General features: G+C 34.5%; 2 protein-coding genes across 3 annotated transcripts in view; one reads left to right on the top strand and one right to left on the bottom strand.

The window, feature by feature from the left end:
- The window catches only part of LOC124355757 (ankyrin repeat and fibronectin type-III domain-containing protein 1-like), a 29,950-nt gene extending 17,368 nt beyond the window's left edge, over positions 1 to 12,582 (top strand). Inside the window, exons 4-7 of the mRNA XM_046806912.1 lie at positions 719 to 907; positions 1,783 to 1,996; positions 4,310 to 4,442; positions 12,535 to 12,582. Of these exons, the coding sequence (XP_046662868.1) occupies positions 719 to 907; positions 1,783 to 1,996; positions 4,310 to 4,442; positions 12,535 to 12,582 (584 nt within the window). The remainder of the gene's footprint in view (positions 1 to 718; positions 908 to 1,782; positions 1,997 to 4,309; positions 4,443 to 12,534) is intronic.
- LOC124354504 (TBC1 domain family member 31) overlaps positions 5,250 to 26,934 on the bottom strand; it is a 49,420-nt gene continuing 27,735 nt past the window's right edge. Inside the window, exons 12-15 of one of the 2 annotated variants that reach the window (XM_046805015.1) lie at positions 24,248 to 24,394; positions 23,729 to 23,828; positions 16,196 to 16,261; positions 5,250 to 5,282 (exon numbers count right to left, since the gene is read on the bottom strand). In XM_046805015.1, coding sequence (XP_046660971.1) covers positions 16,203 to 16,261; positions 23,729 to 23,828; positions 24,248 to 24,394 — 306 coding nt within the window. In that variant the 3' untranslated portion in view covers positions 5,250 to 5,282; positions 16,196 to 16,202. Of the gene's footprint in view, positions 5,283 to 15,995; positions 16,022 to 16,195; positions 16,262 to 23,728; positions 23,829 to 24,247; positions 24,395 to 26,934 lie in introns of those variants that run through there. The other variant, XM_046805016.1, reaches the window with a different exon arrangement.

Raw genomic sequence — 26,934 nt, 5'->3', positions numbered from 1 at the left:
TTCACAGTTCAAAATGTTACAAGTTTGTTTTACATATACAGTACATGACTCACCAAACACACTATTTCAGTATATTTTTCAAAATTGAGCAATAGTTCTTTCAGTAAGCTATAAGCATAGGAACTGGTAAGGAGTGAGCCATGTCTTATCATATAATATTCTCTTCTACCGATAAGAAATTGTAATAGATCATGATGATCTATCAACTCTAGATAGTCATTTGAAATAATCAATTAACTTTGTTGTGAAAGTCTGATTTTCATAATTAAAGTATAAAAGCTGAGTGCAAATTCCTATTATATTTTTTGTTCAGACTTATACAACTTTAAGAATGGTTCCCATTTCACATTTTTAAGCTTACTACAAAGGCTGTATAATTTTACATAGTATGATGTTTACAGAAAAAAAACTAACTTAAAAATGAATTTAGAATAAAAAGTAGACGTTATATCAGTTGGGTGATTCCCAAGGACATTTTTATATGAAGACCTCAAAAAAAAAGATTTAAATCTATACCATTGATGGAGCCAGTATATTACCAATGTTGTTATCAAGATATGAGCACAGTGTGAATAATCTAATTATGCTTTTGATATCAGATAAAAGAAAAAAAGGAGGCTATGGTGGCAAAAGCCTGTTGTGTTTTAGTGAAAATGACTAAAACCTGTCTATGAATATTGGAATGTTTGGTCGAATTTTTTGTTGTACCATGTTTTAGTGGAGTGGAGTTCAGAACCAGACTTTCGTACTGTCTCCGGTCACCGTGAAATTTTGGATATGAAGCAGATGGAGGTGACAGTGGACGGACTAACTCACGGGCAGTGTTACTACTTCCGGGCGGCATGTGGGAACATTAGGGGATATTCCCAGTTCCGGGCAAGTCAGCCTGATTGTGTCATTCCCTCCAGTGAGTATTATGAGCATCTTAAACGTTAACAAATGGGGAAAGGGGTGGGAAATGATGGGAAGATGTTAGTACAATACACAGCACTAATCTAATAAACAACCCGTCATTTATTTAAAATTGATTAATGTAAGCACGATTGATTATTAAATTTATGTGAACTTAACGTATAATACATAAAATATAAACAGAATATTCAAAACCTCTCGTTGGAATCTAAAGCAACAAATTAAAGTGACATGGAATACTATTAGGCAAAATAACCAATAAAAAAATCTAAATTTATATTTGAAGCATAAAACTGTTGAAACATAAAGCTATCAATAATACAGCCAAAAACACCTCTGGAATTGGATCTGGAATTGACAAATTATCTTCCTGAGTGATGTAAATGAATTAAAGGATTTGATGGTTTAGATGTATATAATACACCTAGTCAATTTTTACACACTTTAATTTAATCCTAGTCTCCTGTTGCTTTCTGTAAAAATTATCTTTTAAAAGAAGAAAATAAATATTTCTGGATAAGATTAAAACTGCTAAATTTGTAAAAAATATTGAAGGATTACGCTTGAGGTATTTTCTAATTTTTGTCATTTATCAGTATAAAAGAACAAATAATAAGTATAAAAATATACTATAAACTAAAACGTTTTTTTAAAGTTGTTTTCCCTTAAGGGCAACCACCAAAATTCTCCAAACAAACATCCCTCAAGTGTTATATTAACATCCCTGCAACCATTTATTTAAACATTGGCAAAGGAATACGTAACCTTCCTAAATTTAGCTGAACAAAGTAAAATATGTTGTAAATATGTGGTAATCATAACTTGAACTAATAATTTTTAAACTGAGATGTAATGTAAGAATTTTCATAGGTTGGCGAGATGTGACAGGCAGAGAGGAGCGTCTGCCACCTGCCGGTTTGGCACTACTGGATCGACTGTTTGCAGAGGTGCGTAGTGGTAGGCCTGACCTGAAGGGACTAGGAGACCCTGGACCAGGTGAAACGCCTGTGGGACAGAGGCGCAAGAAGACAACGATCAAACAGCTCTTCACTGCAGCAAGCAAGTTCCAGAAACACCTCAGAAGGTAAGCATATCTTTTTGCTATGGTTTTATTTGTTTCTCTGAGTTTTGTTCTTGATCAGTGTTATAATCTATTTACCTGCAGGATATGTCACCAAGATTTGAGGCAGTTATATATCTGTGTTTGATCTCTCATAGTTATAAATAAAAAAAGAAAAGTACCTGCAATTTATAACCCTATTCCAATAAAATTATGAGGTAGAAAACTTGGTATTAATAATGATAATAATAAAATTAATGTGAAAAATTAAAATAATTGGAAGATTTAACTGATACAATATTATGTGTATTAATTTTAAACAACCTTCAATGTGTAAATAATACTTTATCAACATTAGCCAACTAGATAAATAGAAAATATTTGGCTGAATATGGCATTCAGTCTTCATTATCCAAAATATGTATCACAGTATTTTTAACCTTTTAATACCCTCACATTTCAACCCCTTCAAATATAACCAGTGATCAATTTATTTCTTAGGGTAAATTTCCTGATACCATGTAAAACTAGGCTGCATTTTTTATGCTATGAAAATAAGTTCTTGCCTCCTGGGCTAATACCATGTATGGGGGAGAAAATAAAAAGATATAACGAAGTTCAGATATTTTTATTTGACCATGACAAAGAGTCAAAGATAATGAACTGGCAGAGAAAAACTTGCTCTTCAATTTACAAACAAGGAAGGCATTATGTCATAAAGTCCCAGACATTAATAGAGTTAACTTAGCCAGGCAGTGGAGTAAGACATTAATTCAGCATTTGAAACAACTTTAAATTTTTACAACTTCCAAGAATAGAGAGAGACTGATGAAGGTCAGAATATTACTGGGATCGTTCTATCGTTGGCGCTTTATAACCGGCTTGAGTCTTCATTCACCAAATGTAATTAATTGTTTAATTAGACTTTGCTCCAAGTTTAATTGCGTCTCTTCTTTCAGAAAGTTAAGCCTATTTACTCTTCTCTTTCACCCAGCTTCAACATTGGTCTTGAAGTAACATCAGTTGGTTATTAAATAATGGTTTTACTGTATGTATTTCTTTCTCCAATTAAAGTTAAAAATTTGCAAGGAAAAAAGTCAGAAATTAATTTAGTTTAAGTGATTTAGAACAACTTTAATTCAGCAAGTTATATAATTACATTTTTAAAGTAAATCAATGTTATATTTTCATAAAGCTCATCCTTAAAATGTTATTTTCTTCCTCATATATAGTATTAGGAGAAAGAATTGTGATGGTCTAAACATCTAATTAAATTTTAACATTCATTGAGAATATTAGTTTTGGGACCCCTGATTTAAAAAATGTTTAAATACGAACTGATACATTTTTACAGAATTTGGTCTGTCTAAATGTTTTTGGTGAGTACAATGGTAGCATTAGCATTATTTTTTTAGACTTTTATCCAAGAGATGTGTTTATAATATACAATGAGGAAAAAATAATGTTTCAATTGGTGTAGTTTTACCCAAATTTGAGTGCTCAGCTGGTCATCCGACTATCATGTGCATTTTTGAGTTTTATTGATATAAAATTGTGGTAGTTACTAAATAGCTCTTTCAATAAGATGTGCTAATAATTACTCAATTAATTGCACTAATTTTTAAAATGAATCTTAAGTAACTTGACAGTTCTGCTCATCATCAACTTCCAAGACTTGTCAGTTAGTCTAATAATTACATCAGTTGGACTAGATGTTTGAAAAATGGTAGTCGACTGATGCTCAGCCACATCATCTAACCTCCCCTGTCTAAGGCTAATTAGCCATTAATCTAAAGATGTTAGATATTATTTCTAGTACTTATTAAGACTGATTTTTTACCTTAATGACTGTACATGGATGATTACCACCTCAACATGTTATACCCTCTTTTTTCCAAACTAACAAATTTTTGTAGATTTGGAATTTATTTTTGTATACTTCTACTTATGTATAAGAAAATAACATTAAAAAAGAAACTTTGGAGCAAAAAAAGCTAAACATAGAGACAACAGACCTTTTAGCATTTCAGTCACAAATCTGTGTTATGTTCTGAACCACTAATATCTTATGTCAAACTTCATTCACATCAAAATTACCATTTATACACTTATAAATTTGTAATCCAAGAAATTTTAATTCATTGACATATTCTAAATTCTGATGAACAAGATGGATATATGTTTGTTCAAACTTTAATTTTCTCTAATCATAGGGAATGGAAGAAAATGTGTATTATTGTGTACTTGAATTCTTGATATGACTATTGACCAAGCAAAAGTAAAAGTCAAATTTTTCTTGTATTTGTACCTAGTTTTAAATGTACTTTTTTGTTCCAGAGGTGTCTTCCTCTCCTGCCTGCTTTACCATGAAGATAAAGTTTTGGTGACCAATGAAGATTTCCTACCAGTAATAGAAGTTGATGAGACATATCCTGGATCGATATACCATGACTTCCATTGGTTATTAAAGGTAGGAGTGGTTTTTCTTACAGCCAGTGTGTATGTGTGTTTGTCTTCATATTTTTATAGGGGCTGTACCAGCATTTCGACTTACAGCGGGTCCATGTTATGTCATCAAGAATCAAGAATATTATTTATTGTCATTAACAACTTTACATTGAATAGGCAAAGTCAACTTATTTTTCTAATTTACACAAACTTAATTCATTTTAACATTGAAAAAAAGCAAAAATCAGTAGTTATAGCACAATGAGAACTATTACAAATAACTATTAATAATAGTTAATTTAGGTCAGTTACTTTGATCATTTATAAAATTTACGGTTTAAAATATACTTAAAAAATAAATAACATATACAATTATTATTATTAAAAATGTACAGTTTGAAAAATATACAATTTAAAATATACTAATACATACTAAATAAAACCGTATAAATCAATAAATTAATGGGCTTTTCTAAAACTAGTTAGTCACCATAGTTAAGAGCTAAAAGTGCACATCAAAATTCCAATTCAAAAATGCACTTTTAGTATAAAATGGGTTTTAAATTTAAATGTGTATTATGTTTGAAGAGTCTAAAACTAACATATTTTGCACTCTCAGGCAACCTATCAAAAAAAATAAATACAGTTTATTTTGAAAGAGGTAGCAGTTTTAGCCAGTCTCTGAGGAAGTATATTGGGTTTAACTCCACCTCTATTATTATACTGGTTGGTGGGGGGGGGGGGGGGTGGGGGGGGGGGGGGGTGGGGGGGGGGGGGGGTGGGGGGGGGGGGGGGTGGGGGGGGGGGGGGGTGGGGGGGGGGGGGGGTGTGGATACAGGCACTGAATAGAGACAATGTAGATCTGGAACATAAACACCTAAAGGTTATGAATATGTATTGTTTAAACACATTCACTGCTAACATCTCCGGTTGGAGAACCTTCGGCCATTGTATTCTATATATACTAAAATTTATTAGCATGCCAAATAAGTTTCAATATATTTTTTAGCAGTGAATGTGTTAATATTAAAAGTCTTTTAGAGAATGTCTGAAAAAGATACATTAGTCAGAAAACATTGTAGTGCACACAGTAGTGATGTGCCGAGTCGAATACTCTTTCAACTCGAGTAACTCGTTATTCGAATACTTTTACCTACTCGAGTCGTGACTCGAGTCCAGCCGACTCGGATTCGCTATTTCACATCCTCGGGTAGCGGGACCTCCAGCCGACTCGTATTCACTATAATTAATTGTATTCAGTATTCACCCGACTCCTGCAATTCGTTGACCTGCACTGTTGAATGCGAGTAAAACAGAACTGATTCGCGATATTACTTGATTTTATATTCCATTTTTTTAGAAAACCATTTATCTGAGTTAACACTGTATTATACATTAACGTGGGAGTTTGTTAAAAAATAAAAAATACTTCTAGTTCACACTTGTATTTTAATTCCTATAAAATACAATACTATATTAAAACTAACTATTTTAATTTTTATGTAATTTGGTGTAATATTTGGTATTGCATGTAAATTTAAAAATATATATATACACACACATCTTATTATGTCTTTTCCCTATGAATGGTATATGAATAATTAAACACATAAGATTACAAATAGTGTAATATATTTAAAGTTATTACTATATTATTACTATACGAGTATGTTGCACAACATTTCAATTGAATATAGACATCGTAAAAAACATATATCTAAGAAAATAAACCCCGTATCTTTTTATATTTGTAATAATGAATTGGATGAATAATTATAATATATATATATATATATATATATATATATATATATTATATATAATAATATTATAATAATATAATATAAATATAATATAATAAATAATATAATATAATACAAAATGTTAATATAATAAATAATACAATATAATAATTATTTGTCACAGGTTAGTCTGTATTATACACTACACAGTTTAAACAGAATAGGTACATCCTACATTGAATTTGGTACTGTAGGCTTGCTCCAGCTGTTTAAGAATAAAATACTGTCCAATTTTTTAGGCAGTAGTCTGTTCCTGCGTTCATTGGCAACCATCCCAGTCTTAGAAAACAAACGTTCAGAAGGAACAGGAAGTTGCAGGAATACACAAATACATTTGGGCTAGTTTATAAAAGTGAAAGGGAAAATGTGCTTCCTCTCTTCCCAAAACTGGAGTGGATTCGCTTTTCTGTCTAACATTACGGTAGTTCTATATACTGATTTATCAATATTGTTGCTGAAGAAAGTTGGCGTTTTGAAAGGTGGTCAATTCAGCTACCTTTTTTTCAAAGTTTCCCACAGATTGTCCTCTTCTGATTGCCTTGGCTCAGGTTGTGGTGGTAGGCTTTGTGTGTGAGGTTGTCTTGATTCGGGTTGGAGTTTGGTCAGTTCTTCAATTACCCAACTTCTGAGCGTTTTGGGCATTGGATTCAACACCAAAGGCCTTTTTCTTAAAACGAGGATCCAGGAACGTTGCTTTGGCTGATGTCCCTGTTATTTTCATAAACATTCAGTCTTTTGTCAATGACTTCAATTAGTGATGATTTTAGATGTTTACCTGCATCTGTTTGGGGGTTCTTTTTTATTAGTACACTTTGAAGTCCTCTTACTAATGGTATAACACTGGATAGTGTAGGGTAAGCTTCTCCGCACAAAAATGTTGACATTTTTTCTATAGGCTGGAGTAAGTAAGCAATGCAGTCGTCAATTATATCCCACTCAGAAGCATTTAGAGATGGTACAAGGTGACTGTATAAGTGGCAGAGTAGCTGAAAGAGGAATTTTAACTTTGACCAACCGTTCCAACATAAATAAAGTTTGCATTCCACCGAGTTGGGACATCTTGCTTCAATTTAAGCGTTTTCTAGGACCCATTTGATTTTGAATATCTATCAATTTATAGGAAGATTTAGCACTATGGTTGAAATGAGTCTACAATTGAAACGACATTTTGCTGATAATTTTGATCAATTCATCATGTTTTAAATGATCATTTTCATCATTGCCCTTCGATATGCAATCCTTAACGGCAAGATTTAATGTGTGCGCAACACAGTAGTGATTACCGCCAAATGTAAAATTTCTCTGACAGCCTTTTTTTAAACATTGCTGGCATTATCAGTAACAACAGCGACAATTTTATGATGTACTTGCCACTCTTCTGCAATGTTTTCTTATAGCGTTAGCTATGTTATCAGATGTATGATCCAAGGGTAACTCAGAGGTAGATAACACGTTAGAATTTAACTTGGCATCAAGGATGAAATGACATGTTAAAGACATGTAACTTCTAATTACTATCTGAATCTGAACGTCCAGATATCTGTTGTCAATGCAAATATTTTCAACTGTTGCTAGTTTTTGTTTTAAGGGCTTCTGAGCATACCTTATACCGTTCATCGAGTAATTTGGTCGATAACAGTTTTTCTGCTTGGAAGAGTGTTAGTCCGGGTTAAGTTTCTTAGTGTAGTTTTTGAAAACCAACATTCTCTATTATCTGTAAGGGCTGATAATCTAAAACTATCATGTCTAACAAAGCGTCATCAACAGATTTTTGATTTATTTTGGTAGGTGCTACTAGTCTCATTTGTTTTATGGCGTTTCGCGTGGAGGTTCTGAATCAAAATTATCACAAGATATGTTGGTATCTTGTGTTTGTGTTCCACTAGTAGAAAGCATCATTACTTACGGAATCAACCAAGGGACCTGCTGGAAGATTCGTGCTTGACTTCCTTGAAATTCCAGGAGATGGCTTGTCTATCAGAGGTGTCCAAATACTGAACTGGATGTTTATTCTTTAGACTGTGTTACTAAGTTAGATGTGTTTCCGAAATGTTTATAGGAAGATGAACACAACTTACATTGCACTCGATTATCTGTAGTTTTCTTGTAAAACTCCCATACCACAGATTTTTTGTTTGTACCGAGGCATAGTTAGATAGAATGAAAATTAATAATGGCTACAGATCACTTTCAAAACATCACTTAGGGTTATGAACAAAAATGACTTATTCTGTCTGACAAGAGATGGATCGCGCTAAAAGTTCGGAGCGATGTCGGACGAGTTCGTAGCGAGTCGTAAGAGTTCGTAACGAGTCGGAGCGAGTCGGAACGAGTTCGTAACGAGTCGGAGCGAGCCGGACGAGTTCGTACCGAGTCGTCCAATCCTCGGGTTCCCTTTGGTTTGGGTGGGATAGTTGATTAGTGAATAGAATACGAAATGCGAGTTGACTCTACTCGAATAGAACGGAATTGTCACTCGAGTCGACTCGAGTGGGAGTCTGACTCGAGTTGACCGAGTAGAACTATTCGACTCGTCACATCACTAGCACACAGTTGTGCACATTATGAAACGATGGACAATGCTAATTCACCTAGATTTACACTATATTTTTGTATATTTAGTAATCTAGGTGGCTCTAATTTTGAAACAATGTAAATTGTTCGTTTTGAGCTTTTTCATCATTAACTTTTTTGGATCTCTTCAAATGATTCCAGGAGCAAAGTCTGTAACAGTCAGATTCCAGACACTACACTAAGAGGAAGGTGAACTGGAGTTAAACTCAACTCATATTAAATCATTTATGTTATGTTTATGTTAAACGTTTAAATGTATAATATACAGGGTTCACAAAAGTAAGTCACAAACTTCTGTGGGTGATAGTATTAATAATTTTTAACAATAAATGTTATGTAAACATAGGTTGAGAAATGTCTTGTTTAGCCACCAGCCACCATTTTGTATAACAAAATTGTTATCTCTAAAACTAGTTAAACTAAAGAAACCAAATTAAGCACTTAAGTTTGAATAGATAAGAGGAATAATAAAAAAATTGAGTTATTTTCTTTAATATTAACAAAGTGGAGTCTGATGTATAGTTATAAAAAATTTATTAGAGATTAACTATTTAAAACAATTTCATTTACAACTCCAATGGTAATGAAATTGGTTTTTTGTTATTTGACTTGAAAATTGTTCAACAGACACCATTTTGTTAATATTAAAGAAAATAAAACAATTTTTTTTGTAAATTTTCCTTTTAGCTATTCAAACCTATGTGCCAAAATTGGTTTCTTCAGTTTAACTAGTTTTTGTTTGAAAATATGAGATGGAGGGGAAAAACAAATTATGGAATCCATATTCAATATCAAGCTTATTTTATACAACAGAATGGCAATGCAGATCATCTAGAGACTGACATCTCAGAAGCTCCAAATTGGAAGGTTCAAAAGAAGAAACTTAAAAAAAATTCCTTTCAAAATTTTGGCAAAGAAGAGTGAAGCTATCCTCACAAACTTGGCTCCATAAAGAATTCAGTTTAAAATTTGTTTGAATTAGGCCCTTAAATCCATATGTGTCCATTCGGTTATCATCACTTAATGCTAATGATAATTGCTTTATACAGAAAAAATTTGTAAGAAAGACTAAAAAAACAAATACATCCTATTTTTAAAGAGCTATAAGAACCTGGTCTTTTAAAATAATGTACATGGTGTGTTTTCAAAACCCAAATAAGTTGGTAAGTTGGTCAACAATGTCATTTGGTCACGAGTTTCAGAAAAGTATATTTGTTTTTATCCCAACTTCTTGAACTAGGAGTTCATGATGCCATTTGTCCCTTTAATAACAGCTACATAAGCATATGATAGATCTTACAAAAGCCAAGAATCCTACCAGGAAGCAAACCCATCTTGAATGAATGAAAGCGTTCAATGAACTTAATTGGTTAGTAAAGCAGAAAAGCTTTAGAAGTACAGACTGAAGGTAGCAGTTGAAAAAATGATGGTGAAGGAAGTATATGTACAGTATGTAAAACAGGAGGATCCTAACAATCCAAACATACCTATATTGACCATTATTTTTGGTTTTCTTGGCCTTTCCATAAAATGGTTTTTTTACACAAAAAATATGTTTCACCAACAACCTGGCAAAGCTATTTCTCAAAATTTAAAAATGTTTAATTACGAATGTGAAAATTGAAAAAAGTGGTCTGAGATAAGGGAATGTTGTTTGGCCAACTACATAAAGCAATGTGAATGTGGGTCCAAAGTGTGTTCTGGTGAAGGGTACGAGGGGGTACCCAAAAAAAACCGGAATTGTTTTGCTGGCAGCCGGCAGCATGTAGTACACATTCCTGCCGCTAGGCGTGTGTCGCACAACCCATTGCGAGCTCAGTGACCCCAGTTCCGTTGTCCTAGTGCATTCTGTTCGTTCGTAGTGACTGTTTTCGCTAACCCTGTTTTGTTCTTGTTTCGTTTTTTGTCATGGCAAGTTTAAGTGAACAACGTGCAGCTGTGAAATTTTGTTTTTTACTTGGTAAAAATGCTTCAGAAACTATTTTAATGTTGAATACAGCTTACAAAGATGATGCTATGGGGAAAACTCAGGTCTACGAGTGGTTCGCTCGATTTAAAAATGGCGACACGTCGATTGAAGACAAACCTCGTTCTGGACGTCCATCAACCTCTCGAACGGACGAAAATGTTGAGAAAAATTCGTGAACTTGTGCTCACCGACCTTCGACAGACAATTGAGGAACTATCAGAGAGTAGTGGGTTAACTTGGAGCTCGGTTCAGCGAAAAGTTCGCCAGAAAAGACCCGATTTGTGGCAGACTGGAGACTGGTTCTTCCACCACGACAACGCACCGGCACACACAGCCATCTCAGTTAGGCAGTTTTTAGCCAAAAACTGCATGGTTCCGCTGCCCCACGCACCTTACTCGCCTGACCTCGCTCCATGCGACTTTTTTTATTTCCACACATGAAAAGAGGCTTGAAAGGTCAACGATTTGACAGCGTTGAAGAGGTTAAGAAAAAAACGAAGCTCGAGCTTGCAGCCATTTCTAAAGATGACTACAAAAAATGTTTTGATCAATGGAAATACCGTTGGGACAAGTGTATTAGTTGTAATGGAGATTATTTTGAAGGAGATAAGGTCGTAGTGTAAAAAATTTGATAATATATAATTTTTATAAAATAATTCCGGTTTTTTTTTGGGTACCCCCCCGTATATAGATAATTTTGATTTAAAACTCACAACTTGATGAAACAATGATCTTTCCAACTAGTCCAATTTTTATATTTTATGAAATCTGTGTAGTGACAGACTGTTATATCATGAGCCATTACAGGAGATTTTAATAATCTAAACCACTCCAAAACTGGTATATGTAATAGACAATTATGACCATGATGAAAGTGAGTTAAATCACAAAATTTAAACTTTTCTACTTATTTCAAAACTAAATATTGATTACAATTTTCACTAATAGTTTTTTTTTTTAATTTTAACATTTTTTCAGTTTGTGCTAAAAATAAGATAGCTACACTGATAACTGCTTGTGAATATGTTGCTATGGCTGTGATGATCAGGCTGCAACACAATCGGACCAGGTACACAGAATCACTGCTAGAAAGCATTATTTCTAAAATGGTAAAGATAAATAATAAATAAATAAAAATGCCTTTTATTTCCAAGCGTCTCTCAGTACAAGACTGTTGTTTTTCAGAATAACTTAAGTAAATCATTATAAATATTTAAAATAGATGCAACAAACAATATTTAACAAGTACACACTAAACTTAACAGTAACTAAATAATAAACTAACTTAAACTACATGACTATTTTTATAACAATATTTTACTTTTATTCTAAATGAATCTAGTTTTACTCGTTTGAGGTTATTGGGGAGGTCGTTGTATAATTTTGGGCCGAAGTAAGAGAAGCTCCTCCTACCCAATTCCAGGTTCACTTTTGGAAAGTGTAGCAAGTGCGTGACATGACGGGTTCTATATTTTGAAACCTCCTCCCGGGATGAGAGCCTCCCGCTTAAGTACTGTGGCTCTCCGTCAGACAGAACCTTGTGAATTAAAATACAGGTCTGTATCCTGCACACATTTTCCATCGGCAATAGGCCAACAGGATCTCGATAAGGAGAAAACATGATCAAAGCGTTTAAATTTGAAAACAAAACGAATTGCGGAATTTTGAAGCTTCTGGATTCGCTCCTGGTCTCCCTTCGAGATACTGTTGCCATAAGCAGGACAACAATAGTAAAACACAGAGAACACGAAAGCCTGCATTAATTGCAGCCTTGCAGACTCCGGCAGCAGATCCCTAAACCTGTAGAGACCCCTTAACCTGCCAATGGCACGCTGGATGGTATAAGTGACATGGTTGGAGAACATAAGGTCCCTATCTAGCACTACGCCGAGAGTCTTCACGCTGTCACAAACAGCCAAACTCTCGCCACCCGATCGTGACTCTCAGACCCCTGTCACTTAGGGCCTCTACAAGGTTGTGTGGGGCAAGATGAATCACAGTGCACTTGCTATCATTGAGTTTGAGGCCATTGTCATGCGATCACTGGCTGATTCTCTCTAGATCAGAGTTAATCCTCAGAAACGCCTCTTCAATGTTGCCAGGCGCATATGACAAGTGCAATTGTGAGTCATCTGCATACAGGTGTACTCCACTGTTTTGCACACATGAAGGAAAATCTGATGTGTACAGGTTGAAAAGAATTGGGCCCAGACAACTTCCCTGAGGTACACCTCTACGTTTAAACAAGACAGCAGATGCCTCAGCTCCCAACTTTGTAATCTGGCTCCTATCATATAGATATGATTTGACCCAATCTATTACACTTTTGCCAAATCCATAATAATGCATCTTCGCCACCAGCAGTTCATGATTTATTGAATCAAACGCATGTGAATAGTCAAGCATTACAACTGAGCTATATCTTCCTTGGTCTCTTCCATCGATCAGATCACTGAATAAGTTTACCAGGGCAGTGCATGTGCTGTGGCTTTTCCTAAAACCAGATTGTGTTGTTGGCAAAATGTTTTCTCTTTCCATATAATTAACAATTTGTCTTGTTACAATTTTCTCGAGAATCTTGGATATTGCGGGTAATATCGATATGGGCCTTAACTGTTCGACACATTTAGGGGCTACCTACCACCTTTGGCAAAGGGTGTACAAGACTAATTTTCAAGTTTTCAGGAAAAATCTCATTTATTAATGATCTTTTATCAAATGTATAATGGCCTCTATGGCATACGGACTCACAGCCTTGATCATATCTATTGAAATTTCATCACTCCCGACTGCTTTTGATTTGATTTCATTCATTGCTGATTTTACTTCGTCACTTGTTACTGTTGAAAAGATGAAATCATTTACCACTTCCTCTCGCCTGTTTTCCTTAAAGAAGGCAATTTTTTCGGCACTTACTTCTTTTTCCACACCCCATTTCAATAAAATACTTATTTATATCATCAATATTTAATTAAAGTGGGAAACTTTTATTTTTGTTATTTCCAACAACATTACATTTCTTTAGGCATGTCCAAAATTCTTTTGGATTTTTATTGGATGACAACTTTTCTGCAAAAAAGGCTTTCTTAGTCCTCCACACACCAATTTATTCAGGTTATTGCGAGCTCTCTTGTAATCTTTCCAATCATCACTGTCCCTGGTTTTCCAATATTTGTTTCGCAACTTATTCTTTAATTTGGTGTGTTTTATTATGATGTCATTTCTCCAAGGAGCTTTATCTTTGGTTACTCTTTTACGAACTATTGGGGCCTGATTATTAAACACAGTTTTTATATGAGTGGTGATAAACGTTTCAATGCTATTTACCCCTTGCAGTTGAGTGACTTTTTTCCAATCAACTTCAGCAGTTGCACTGGCAGCTCGTCTTGGGTCAAATTTTGAAGAATCTCTATAGGTAATCATTTTTGGAATCTTTTTGCATTTCTTAAACATGATGGTGCAGCAAACCATTCTGTGGTCCATAATCTTCGCCCCTTCATGGTCAAGAATAATAGGTGCATCAATGACGCCGGTCCTCATGACTTCAGCCGACCTGTCCACTATGATGTGGTCTAACAAGGTGGCTGAAGTTGCTGTCACTCTGGTTGGCTCGTTAATTACTTGCTTTGTATTAGTCTCTTGCATGAGTCGGCGTGAATATTTTGCATCATTGCTTGATGTTGATAAAACATCAATATTTGTATCACCTAGATACATAACAGTATTCACCTCTATGGCCAGATTAACAAAGAGTGAACGAAACAAGACAGAAAGAGAGGTGTATTTCACATGAGGAGGCCTATAAACCACACATAAGCCCAGCCTCTGCCCCTTTATCTTCAAAACAATCGAGAGATACTCTATACCAGGGTCCACATCTTCAGTGAGTGTGCACTGTTCATACACAACACCGTCCTTAACGTAAAGGGCCACTCCACCACCAGCTGTGTTTCTGGAAAGACCTTGCACTCTGTCTTTTCGATCCATGCGCAACATGGTGTACCCTGGTACAGAGAAGTTATCCGATGGAATATCGGGGTGAAGCCAGTCTCAGATACACCAAAAACGTCACAGTCAAAATCATGCACCAAAGCGCTCATAGCGTCAAAACCTGTGTTCAACGATCTCATGTTGAGATGCGCGATCCTGAAGTGACCGTCCTTCCAATTTTCAATCAGTCAGTCCTCCGACAGTCCAGAACCATCCAAGCTTCCACCTGGGCCGTGGTTGCCATTGACGAAATTCCCGACTCCGGGAGACTGACTGGTAACAGACATGACTTCACCCGAACCCCCAGGAACAGAGGCTGGCTCTACTTCCAGAGACTGCAAGGCCGCCGCAATAGCCTTCACAAACAGTGACCCCAAACGAGAGATACCTCTTCTGTTGAAGTGCACCCCATCCCGGATGAGGTCCCGTCTGGTGACACAAGTGTTTGCCTCCACAAATTTCAACGCCAAGGTTGTTACACATGAGGTCAAGTTGGTCGTTGAAATCGTGGAGAGCCAATATCTTGCCTGATTAAACACTGTCCAAGAAAATTTTTGAATTTGGAAAGTTGGTCTTGACAGTGTACAAAAGATCCGCCATGTCATGGAGGGCCTCACGCTTACCCTGCCCGCCATTGTAACCTGGCCCCCCCGATAACCCATTCTTAAGTTAGTAGCACCAACATGGATATAAATAACAGACAAACTTACACCTACATAACTTGGAAGTCTAGCCTTAATGTCTAATATTTTCCCTCCAGGGCAACATTCGAGATAGGCACCTCGATTTACACATTTCCTGCTCGAGTGTTGTAGATGAGAATCACCTATCATCAACACATGTCCAAAGTTTGTGCTGCCATCTGAGGGTGGGTTTGACAGAAGGTGTGGGGGTGTCAGGGGGGCTGCAATGGACAATAGTCGGAGGGGAGTTTCTCGGCATAGGGCAGTGTTAGTGGGACAACAATCCCTGCAACGTTGGCAGCACTGGCCAAGCCTGCTCAAGTCTGTCGGGCGCTCCGCCTGCTTGTTGACAGCACAACACGCTTCCAATTCTGCTTGTCACTGTCGTTAGTTACTGTCTCAACATTCACTACTTACAGTTCGTTTTACGTAATGGCTGTATATTGTCTCGTCAATATTCCATTAAATATATTGTGTAACAGTAAAAATAACTCACAATTCATTAATATTGCACTTATACTTCAATATTACAACAAGCGTAAAAAAAACTTTTGTGGCAACCACGGCAGATCAGGCCTGCCAACTGTAAACAAGGAAAACAAATTAACATAACTTACCACTGATGGCACTATGCTGGCTACATTGCTCCCTGTCCAAATGTTAGTAGGCCTAATTACCTACAACTGATTTCAATATTTTTATTCCTACACTTAGAATGTAAATACTTAAAATAGGTATAAGCTGAGCAGTTACTTACCACGAAGTTATTGAGACTTCTTGCTATCTCCACAACAGTAACACGAGGACTGCCCTCTTTTCAAACCTGAAAGATGTCACATTCATAACAAATTTAATGTTTAACTAGTTAAAAAATGAATGAACATATTATAAACATTAGAGCTGGAGATACATTTATACCACTTCATACAGAATGTAAATAAATTAACTCCTCTCTCTTTAACTCTAACTTAAGATTTTTATAACACATTTATAGTTACTCATTGGAGCTTATTTGTATTTTGCATTTTTTCCTAAAATAGGCATGGTTAGAAAAAAACTCAACATTTTCTAATTGCATCCTATTCTTGAGGATGCATATTACGTATACATATTATGCATCTTCATCAAATTTAAAAAGCTCTAAAACAAAATCTATTACTATTCACCAATGATTTTTACCTTTTTTATTATGCAATCAATCAACCAATTCTTTATTGTCATTAAACAACATACAACATTGTAATAGACATTGTCAAATAGGTACATAAAATATACTCTATGCTAAAAATATAAATATAAAGGCCTACATAAAACATATAAAATATTAGACTAGAATGGTAGGCTATGTATTGTTAAAACTTAAGGTCACTCATATCAGCAGTTTCCCAGTCCTCAACAAAATAAAAGGCTTTAATTTTTAACCAATTTTGTAAAACTTTTTTAAAATTATGTACAGTAACATTCCTAGCAGTTAATGGTAACTTATTAAACAGTTTGACCCCAATGTAACCATAACTGTGTTGTGTTTTACTTAGTCTAACATATTTACAATCAATTAGGCCCTTATTTCTAGTGTTATGCTCATGGCAACTACCTCTTAGGTTATATTCATCCAAATGTTCTTTAACATAGATCAGACATTGGAGAATATACATTGAGGGAACAGTAAGTATGCCTAGCTCTGTAAAATGTGATCTACAGCTATCCAGAAAGCCAATACCTGAAACACATCTGATTGCTCGCTTTTGCCATTTAAAAACCTCCTTTGCACCAGGGGCGTTTCCCCACAGGATTAGGCCATACAATATGTGCGAGTGGAAAAAGGCATAGTATGCATTTATGACTAAACTGTCATTTGTGTACTGTTTTAGCTTACTTTGTAGGAAAACTACTCTAGATAAGCGAGTACACAAGGTACTTGTGTGATGATGCCAGCCCAATTTACAGTCTAATGTAATTCCTAACAATTTTACAGTCTTATCATCTAAGTTACATAAAACTAAATACAATTTCCTCTGTTTTACTACTATTTACAGACAATTGATTGACACAGAACCATAGGTTAGATCTCTCAACCATATAATTTTTAACAATACAGTTAGTTTCAGAATTAGCGCTTGAAGTTAACAGTGTCATGTCATCTGCATATAAAATACATTTATCAGGGATAAAAGCAGGTAGATCATTGAAAAATATCACAAACAGAAAAGGGCCCAGGACAGAGCCCTGAGGTACCCCACTTAAAACTCTTAAAACATCAGATTTTTCTTCAGAAATTTTTACAAATTGATACCTATTAGTCAGATATGTCTCCATTAACAATAATTCTTTCCCCTTAATGTTATAATATTGTAGTTTTTTAATAATAACATTATAAGGAACAACATCAAAAAGCTTTACTTAGGTCTAATAGCACAGCAGATGTTTCTTTTTTGGCCTCAAAACCACTCATTACATGTGATACAACATCTTCCACAGCCTTAATAGAAGAAAGGTTTTTCCTAAACCATATTGTGATGGGGATAACATTTTGTTGGCTTCAAAATAACACTCTAGTTGACTTTTTATTGCACTTTCAATCACCTTAGATATTACAAGAATGAGCAAAATAGGTCGATAGCTATTAGCATCCTGCCTATCACCTTTCTTATAAACTGGTACTGTAACTGTTATTTTTAAACACTTAGGGTAGGTACCTTCATGTAGAACCCAATTAATCAGGAAAGTTAGAGGATCTACTATGCTAGAAACAATCTTTTTTAGAACAAAATTAGACATACCATAGACATCCTCAGCTCTAGAATTACTTAAACTATTTACAATTTTATTTACATGATCTACAGTGACTTCTTTCCATTTAAAAACATTTGGAGGAGGTGCATTCCATGTTGACAATAATATATCAATAGGATCAGAGACATTATCATGACTTGTAGTACTGTTAACATTAGGCCTACTTCCTACATTTATAAAACGAATATTCAAAGCATTGACAGAAATAGGTATAGGCCTATCATACTTATTTGTTGAATTAGACAGCCTTCCACACTCAGAGTTAATGATATGCCAAGCTGCTTTACATTTATTTGTAGCATTCATAATATAGTTTTCATTTGCCTGTTTTTTTGCTATCTTAACTTGAGACCTGTAAATTTGCTTTAGCCTCAAGTAACTGATTTTGTAGTTAGGATTAACAAGGGACTTATTGTAATAGATTAACATTATTGATCTAATATTTTTCAACTCAACAGTGTACCATTTCTTATCTATACTATGAGACATTACTCCAGTTACCGGTACATCATTAGGCGGCGTAGGCTTAGTTTTAATTGGACAGCAAATATCAAAACAGTATTTTAAAGTTTCCATGAAACAATCAAATGCATCTTCAATCAAATTGTAAGGCAATAGCAAATCTAACCAATTAATATTATTGAGCATGACCTTAAAACTATTTACAGTGGAAGCATTCAGTAGCCTAAAAGATTTATTTTTACTATTCAGTCCCTTTGCACTGTCAGTATCGGTACCACCATGATGCCTAGTATTAGGCTTAATACTTAATATTAATCCGAAATGATCTGGTAGATGAGGCTGTGTTACCTTACAGTCTACATCTTCATAGTGAAAATTAGTAATTATATTGTCCAAACAAGAGTTATGTCTGGTAGGCTCAAAATTTAAACAAAAAAAGTCATAAGACCTTAGCCTATCTAAGAAACCTCTAATCTTAAGATCACTGTTCCTAGGGTCAATATTAATGTCTCCAGCAATATTACAACTTTGCTGTTTTTGTACTTATAAGACTTTTATTATAAATAAAATACGTTTTTCAAGTTTGTCTGTAAAAATATTTATGTCAGAGTTTGAGGCACAGTACACTGCAACCACAATCAGATTAAGGTCTGGGAATGCCACCGCCGCAGCTTAAAATTGTCGCTCCTCACATAACTCCTTGACATTAATGCAAAGAAAATCAAAGGTAAAGTTAATTGCCACATAAATGGATACTCCACCATGTTTCATGAAAGATCTGGTAAAACTTGTAATTAATTTGTATCCTGAAGGAACATAAAAATTTAACTCTTCCTGTGAGCACCAATGTTCGTTTAGGCAAAGAATGTCACACTGATATATTCTGCAGAAAGAGCTCCAATTCAAGCAATTTATTTTTAACAGACTAAATGTTCAAATGATATAAAGAAACATCACTTAAGTTAGGCATAGGCCTACTTTTAGTTGCGTCAAGTTGATTATTTGTATTGTAAGTTGATCCTGCATTAGTTTTAGGCACTAAGTGAAAACCTGTCTCTAGTCTTTCTGGGGGGGATCTTCGTTTTGCTCCAAAAAATAACTATTAGGCTTGTCAAATAAAGTAGTCACTGAAGTTAAAGCTTTAGTGTTTGAAGATGAATGCTGCTTGTTTAAATAATTAGGCCTCAGCCTAAATCTTAAAACAAAGGCTTCATTAGGCCCAAAACTAGGTGAGAAGACATAATTTAGTATAGTTAAGGGTAGGCCTACCTTGAATGACGAATACTGGTCAGGGTATTTCGGGGTTGCAATACCATTCAATAGAATAACGGTTGCAATTCCCGGGTAGCAATACTACAGCTGGAATACTACACCTTGTTTTAATAACGAATAGCTTCCTAAAAATTAAAATTATTTACATTTTTAATTCAGACTTCTGAAAATTAAATTTACAGTAGAACCCCACATATCTGACACAGACACCGTGCCATGGTCAGAACAGCAAAAATTCGGATTCCTTACTACCATTCCTTACTAAACATATAGGAAGTCTTATACTATGACTCCATATATGTAATATACGAATAATTGAAATAAGTATTGGTCTTCTATCACAAACATTATTTTGTAAAACTGGCCATAGAATGTGGGTGAACTACTGAACGAATGTCAGGCAACAGCTGCACTCAATTTCTTTATGTTTAGCAACTGTTATCAATCTAAATTTGGTAATCATAATAAACGGGCACCATTTTGCCTTGTACACTAGCACATTTGATAATATTTATCAGGTGGAAAGAGTAACAGGGCAATTCTTAAGGCTTGTGCATAAACTGTTTCTTTGTTAAGTTGCATGTGATATATTATGACTAACTACACATTGTTTCTAATTAAAAAAATTAAAAATATTCAAAACATACTGTTAATTCTGATATTGTATCTTTAGTGAAATCAATTTTCTAAATTATTATTTATGTTTTCAGTTTACAATGCATTTTTAACACTTTGTCATGAGGAAAAATATCGGAATTGTTTAAAATTAAAACGTCAAGATATTTTGCAGCCTTTTCTATAAATATGTAAGGCTTTAGGAAAAAGTCATTAAAAATTTACTATTATATCATTTTTAAACTTTTTTGGGGAATTTTTGTTTAAAAATAATCTTATAGGATGCAAAAAAAGGCAGTGTACAAAATGTTGTAGTTAGATTTATATGAAATATTACGTAAAATTTGGTACAAACTATTTTCTTTTCTGTTTGATCCGTATTTAACTTACTTTCAATTATGTTTTAAGACAATATTTCTCTAAAAAATGATCAGAAAAATTTTTTGTAACAAATTTATTTTTGATTTATTATGTACATTACAAATGTAACACTTATTTCTTATCTGCATCCTCATTTATACTCAAGGAATGTTATAAAAAGTCTAAAATTGTTATAACAAATAGCAGGATCGGACATTTGTACATTTTGTACAAAACTAGTAGGATGTTTTCTTGGATAGCAGAATCTCGTTCAAATACTGATTTACTTTGTATAAGGTCAAGTGAAGTAATACAATCTTCTTGTAACAGTGTAAGTTTTCAATTAAAGAAATATCACAATAACTTAAAAAAATGTAGCTAATATATCAAAACAACACACAAACAACTAACTGTTACAAACAACTAATAGCCGAGTAGTTATAACTCAGATGAAGATAGCTTCTCTTTAACAATTTTTAATGATTCCATCTACAGATATTTCATTCAGAAAATGTTTTCAAGTGGCATTTGGTAGATTTTCTGCCAGAAACATTATAATATAATGCTGTAATAAATAAATACTAATAAGCATGTAATGAAGAAAATGACATTACTTGCAAAATTATTCAATTCTCCACATAATACCACCAAACCAGCATTGAGCTCTGTGACACTCAAAGAACAGAAATCTTAAAATATTTTAGACTTGTACGAGGGGGTACCCAAAAATAAACCGGAATTGTATTGCTGGCAGCCGGCAGCGTGTAGTACACGTTCCTGCCGCTAGGCGTGTGTCGCGCAACCCATTGCGAGCTCAGTGACCCCAGTTCCGTTGTCCTAGTGCATTCTGTTCGTTCGTAGTGACTGTTTTCGCTAACCCTGTTTTGTTCTTGTTTCGTTTTTTGTCATGGCAAGTTTAAGTGAACAACGTGCAGCTGTGAAATTTTGTTTTTTACTTGGTAAATATGCTGCAGAAACTATTTTAATGTTGAATACAGCTTACAAAGATGATGCTATGGGGAAAACTCAGGTCTACGAGTGGTTCGCTCGATTTAAAAATGGCGAGATGTCGATTGAAGACAAACCTCGTTCTGGACGTCCATCAACCTCTCGAACGGACGAAAATGTTGAGAAAATTCGTGAACTTGTGCTCACCGACCGTCGACAGACAATTGAGGAACTATCAGAGAGTAGTGGGTTAACTTGGAGCTCGGTTCAGCGAATTTTAACAGGAGATTTAGGACTGAAAAGGGTTGCTGCCAAATTTGTTCCTCGACTTCTGACTGACCATCAAAAGGCACATCGAGTTGAAACTTGCCGTCTTCTGAAAGAACATCTCGAAAATGATCCCGATTTTCTGGAAAAGGTAATTACTGGTGATGAGTCATGGTGCTATGGTTATGACCCAGAAACGAAGCAACAGTCAAGCCAATGGAAGTCGCCATCTTCACCTCGTCCAAAAAAAATGTCGGCAAGTCAAATCAAACATCAAAACCATGTTGATTTGCTTTTTTGATGCTAAAGGCATTGTTCATTCTGAGTTTGTTCCTCCAGGTCAGACTGTCAACCAAACATTTTATTTGGAGATTTTTAAGAAGATTGCGCAACAGTGTTCGCCAGAAAAGACCCAATTTGTGGCAGACTGGAGACTGGTTCTTCCACCACGACAACGCACCGGCACACACAGCCATCTCAGTTAGGCAGTTTTTAGCCAACAACGGCATGGTTCCGCTGACCCACGCACCTTACTCGCCTGACCTCGCTCCATGCGACTTTTTTTTATTTCCACACATGAAAAGAGGCTTGAAAGGTCAACGATTTGACAGCGTTGAAGAGGTTAAGAAAAAAAACGAAGCTCGAGCTTGCAGCCATTTCTAAAGATGACTACAAAAAATGTTTTGATCAATGGAAATACCGTTGGGACAAGTGTATTAGTTGTAATGGAGTTTATTTTGAAGGAGATAAGTCGTAGTGTAAAAAATTTGATAATATATAATTTTTATAAAATAATTCCGGTTTTTTTTTTGGGTACCCCCTCGTATAGAGAGCAATTTTTAGCCAACAGATGTTAACCAAGGCAGCCAGTAATACACACACAAACGTATATAGAAGTGATTTTTGTGTAACAGTCTTTGAAAGATAGTATGTGAAATATTCAATTAAAGGACATGCACAATCATAAAACTCGATCGATATAAATGAAGTTTCAGACAACATTTAAAGTCTATAACTCAAATAGTTCTCAATATATCTTGTGATACGCAGACAGTAAAGAAATTTTATGAACAGAGCCAATGTCCTTTTGGGCAGCCTCAAAATTATTCATATCCTATAAACTAGTCCAGTTAAAACTTGTGTGTTTGAATATTCTTCATGTGTATTTAATTTATTTTTAACAATGTTTGACGGACCAAACCATAATAGTGGTTTAGATATACAGTTAAAACTTAGATATATTTAATCCAAATGCACTGGATAGTAGTTACATTAGGTCAAAAATCAATTATTAGATAATAGTTACTGGATAATAGATATTTGGATAATAGATCTGGATAACAGTTACATTAGGTAAAAATCAATTATTGACATCTCTTAGACCAGTTGAGGGCAACCTCACATTGCATAGTAAGATTATTATTAAGATGCTACCCATCAGCAAGACATAAAGTATGTTAACATAACAAACCCTGTTAAATATCTAAGCACAATAGGTACCTAAAGATTTCTCACCACCGTTAGAGCAGAGGTGTGTTGTCTAAATTTTGTATAAGGAAATTAAGAAACTCACAAATGGGGTTTTGGTGGGTCTCTGATGACAACGACAATCTTCTCAGCAGCTCCTGTGCTTCATCCTCAAGAGCTTGGGTCTCCTCCTCCAGACTCAAAACCTATAACACCACTTACAAATAAAAGGTCTCCATTTAACTTTAATCTTTAAACTTTAGTCTAAAATTAGAAAAACTTAAAATTCATCATGATACAGGGTTTAAGTTATATAAAAGGTGTGTTTGGCTGGTGATAAATAACATTCACTATTGCTGGGTCTTAGATTGTCTTGAGATCTGATATAATTTTAAGGCAGTTTTAATTCCCACAAGAAGATCAAACTTGATGATGTAATGTTCAGCTGTGGGAGAGCCATGGTTGACTGATGTAAAAGTAACATACCTGCTGACTCTGACAGGACCTTGGTTGTCTTGTGGACTGCTCTAACTCCAAGGCAGTCTCAATTCTCACAAGAAGATCAAACTTGATGTAATGTTCAGCTGTGGGAGAGCCATGGTTGACTGATGTAAAAGTAACATACCTGCTGACTCTGACAGGACCTAGGTTGTCTTGTGGACTGCTCTAACTCCAAGGCAGTCTCAATTCTCACAAGAAGATCTTCAAACTTGATGATACAATGTTTCAGCTGCGGTTGAGTCATATTTGACTGCTGATAAAGCCTCTTCAACTGAAACAATTGTAGATATTATTTAATATTATAAAATAACAAAATAATATTACAAAATAAAAAATACCTATGATATAAGTACGACCAACACACACACACACACACACACACACACACACACACACACACACACACACACACGCACGCACGCACGCACGCACACACACACACGCGCGCACACACACACACACACACACACACAGAGACACAGTTTTTATTTATAAAAAGCCAATCATTTTATAAGCCTATTTTAAAATATTCCAATAATTTTATACAGAGTTACATACTGACTATAATAATTTTAAACTTATTGATTATGAACATTGTTAGGCTAAACTTGACTTGTTTATTCTCCAGTAACTCATTTACTAATGACTGAGGTAAGTTCACCTAAACCCATCTCTTCTTCAAATCCTGATACTCTCTGTACAGTAAAAATGTAATATCAAATGAAAATCAGGGATGTGAAGGATATTTTGTAAAGTTTTTACTCATACAGGTTCTGGTGATAAAATGTGGCATCAATTTCTATGATGCAACTAACTGTTATGATTCTAATTTTGATTGTAAATGCTGGATATTTTGATAAAGTATATTTGTTTTCTTATGGCTTATCTCTTCACTGTCTTTGATATTGTTGATGAATCTAAAAAGCAAATCAATCATATAACTCTATATAAAACAACTTTATCACTGACTCCAAAGTCAAAAAGAAGCGGAAAATGATCCTTCTGCAAGTAACTGCCATAGAAGGAATTTAAGTGAATCGTGGACACTCAATTCTACCACTGAAAATTATATAATTTATATCACTGTAAACTGCATTAATAAATTGATGAAAATAGTTGAGTACTTTATATTTCAGTTTATAAATACAATGAACTTAAAATGATTTTAAAAAAAGCACTAAAAAATAAAAACAAGCAAGGATATTTCAATTTTAGTTAGTTGCTTTTTGTCAGTGTAAGAGTTTCAGATAAAAAGTTAAAATAATTAACTGAATATGTATAACAAATGGTGTAGGTTGCATCAAATGCAGAGTAAAAACTTCTGATTTAACTGGTAACTAAATAGTGGTGGTTCATTAGTTTGTTGATTCCGACAAATTCATATCATTGCACAACATTATCCGATAACATCTCTCAAACACTTTCGAGACTCATTAAAAAGTGCTAATTTCTCTATCTGGCTGTATTTAAATGTTCAGTTAAAGTACAGTGTTGTATTTTTTAAATCTAACACATTTTATTTTGAGAAAATAGAGTAATGCATGATTTTTTTTACGATTACACTTTAAATACAGAATAAAACAATGGTTTTTGTTACACCATTATGTTTTTACTTTACAATTTAATACTTTAAACAAATATTTTGTTGTTGTTTTCAAACCAAAATTTCAAGTTTAATGTATATTTTAAAGCTGTTGGTGCATCAAATCATATTTGTTTGATTAAATATATGTATCTTAACTTAATTCTTTTGTTTTACATTACTTCTACTCTAATAAACTGTAAACAATAAAATTTATACAAATCGCTATTGTTAGGGATATTTAGGTCTAGATCAGGTGGAGGAGGCAAATCGATCTTTTCATCACTGGATGTTAAATCGTCATCTAGTATATCACTGATGTAATTAATTTGTAATCCACTTGTGCTTGCAGCCATCAGAAAAATAAATAGTACTAAATGAATAATCCATGCATTGTTTCAACACTATAACCTAGTAACTCAATCCAAAGTAATAAAAGTTATGTATTTTCACGTGAAAATGAGGCCTACAACTGATTACATTATTTAATTGCACTTTTCCTCATATTTAGATTAAAAACTAAATTATTTACAAACTTGTATTACTACAATAACAACAATAAAAGTACAAAGAACCCGATTCACAGTGGCTCTATTAGTTTGTTTACATCGGCAGACAATTCACTCAGCTGGAACTTTGCTCTTCAACAAACCAGTAAATTTACTGCGAAAAAATGGCCGCAATATTGTTTTGAATAGTTCAACCCATTCCCAAGAGGTAGCAGCACAGTAAAACCCACCAAACTAATCTCATACGTCAGTGAAATGAGACGTAGTACGCCAGCCGTGCGCCCGTGCAGTGCCTGTGATTTGTCTGCTAGTGGAACTACAGCACAGCGGACAGCGCCTGTGTTTTATACGAAAAGGGTTTATGTTGACCAAAGCATGAAATGAAATGAAAAATGTCTTTATTGAATACAACGTAAAACATATTCAATTGGCGAGGTTAGGACTATTAAGTCCTCTCTTACACCTAACCATAAATTAATAAACTCTACTATTACTGTAAAACAAGAGCCACAATACAGTTTACATTACTATTTTACAATCAAAAATTATAATCTCTATTTATATAAAGTAATAAAATGAAATAAAGGTTCTCTATGAAACTAAAAATAAATAAATAGAATAAAACTTACAAGGAAATTAACAGACATTCATCCATCACCATTCATACAAAGCCGTCGTCCCATACCCTATGCCACGATATCGTCAACCCGACGAGGCCCA

The sequence above is a fragment of the Homalodisca vitripennis genome, chromosome 2 (genome assembly GCF_021130785.1).
Source record: "Homalodisca vitripennis isolate AUS2020 chromosome 2, UT_GWSS_2.1, whole genome shotgun sequence".
NCBI lineage: Eukaryota > Metazoa > Arthropoda > Insecta > Hemiptera > Cicadellidae > Homalodisca > Homalodisca vitripennis.
This window is presented reverse-complemented; position numbering and strand designations above follow the sequence as displayed.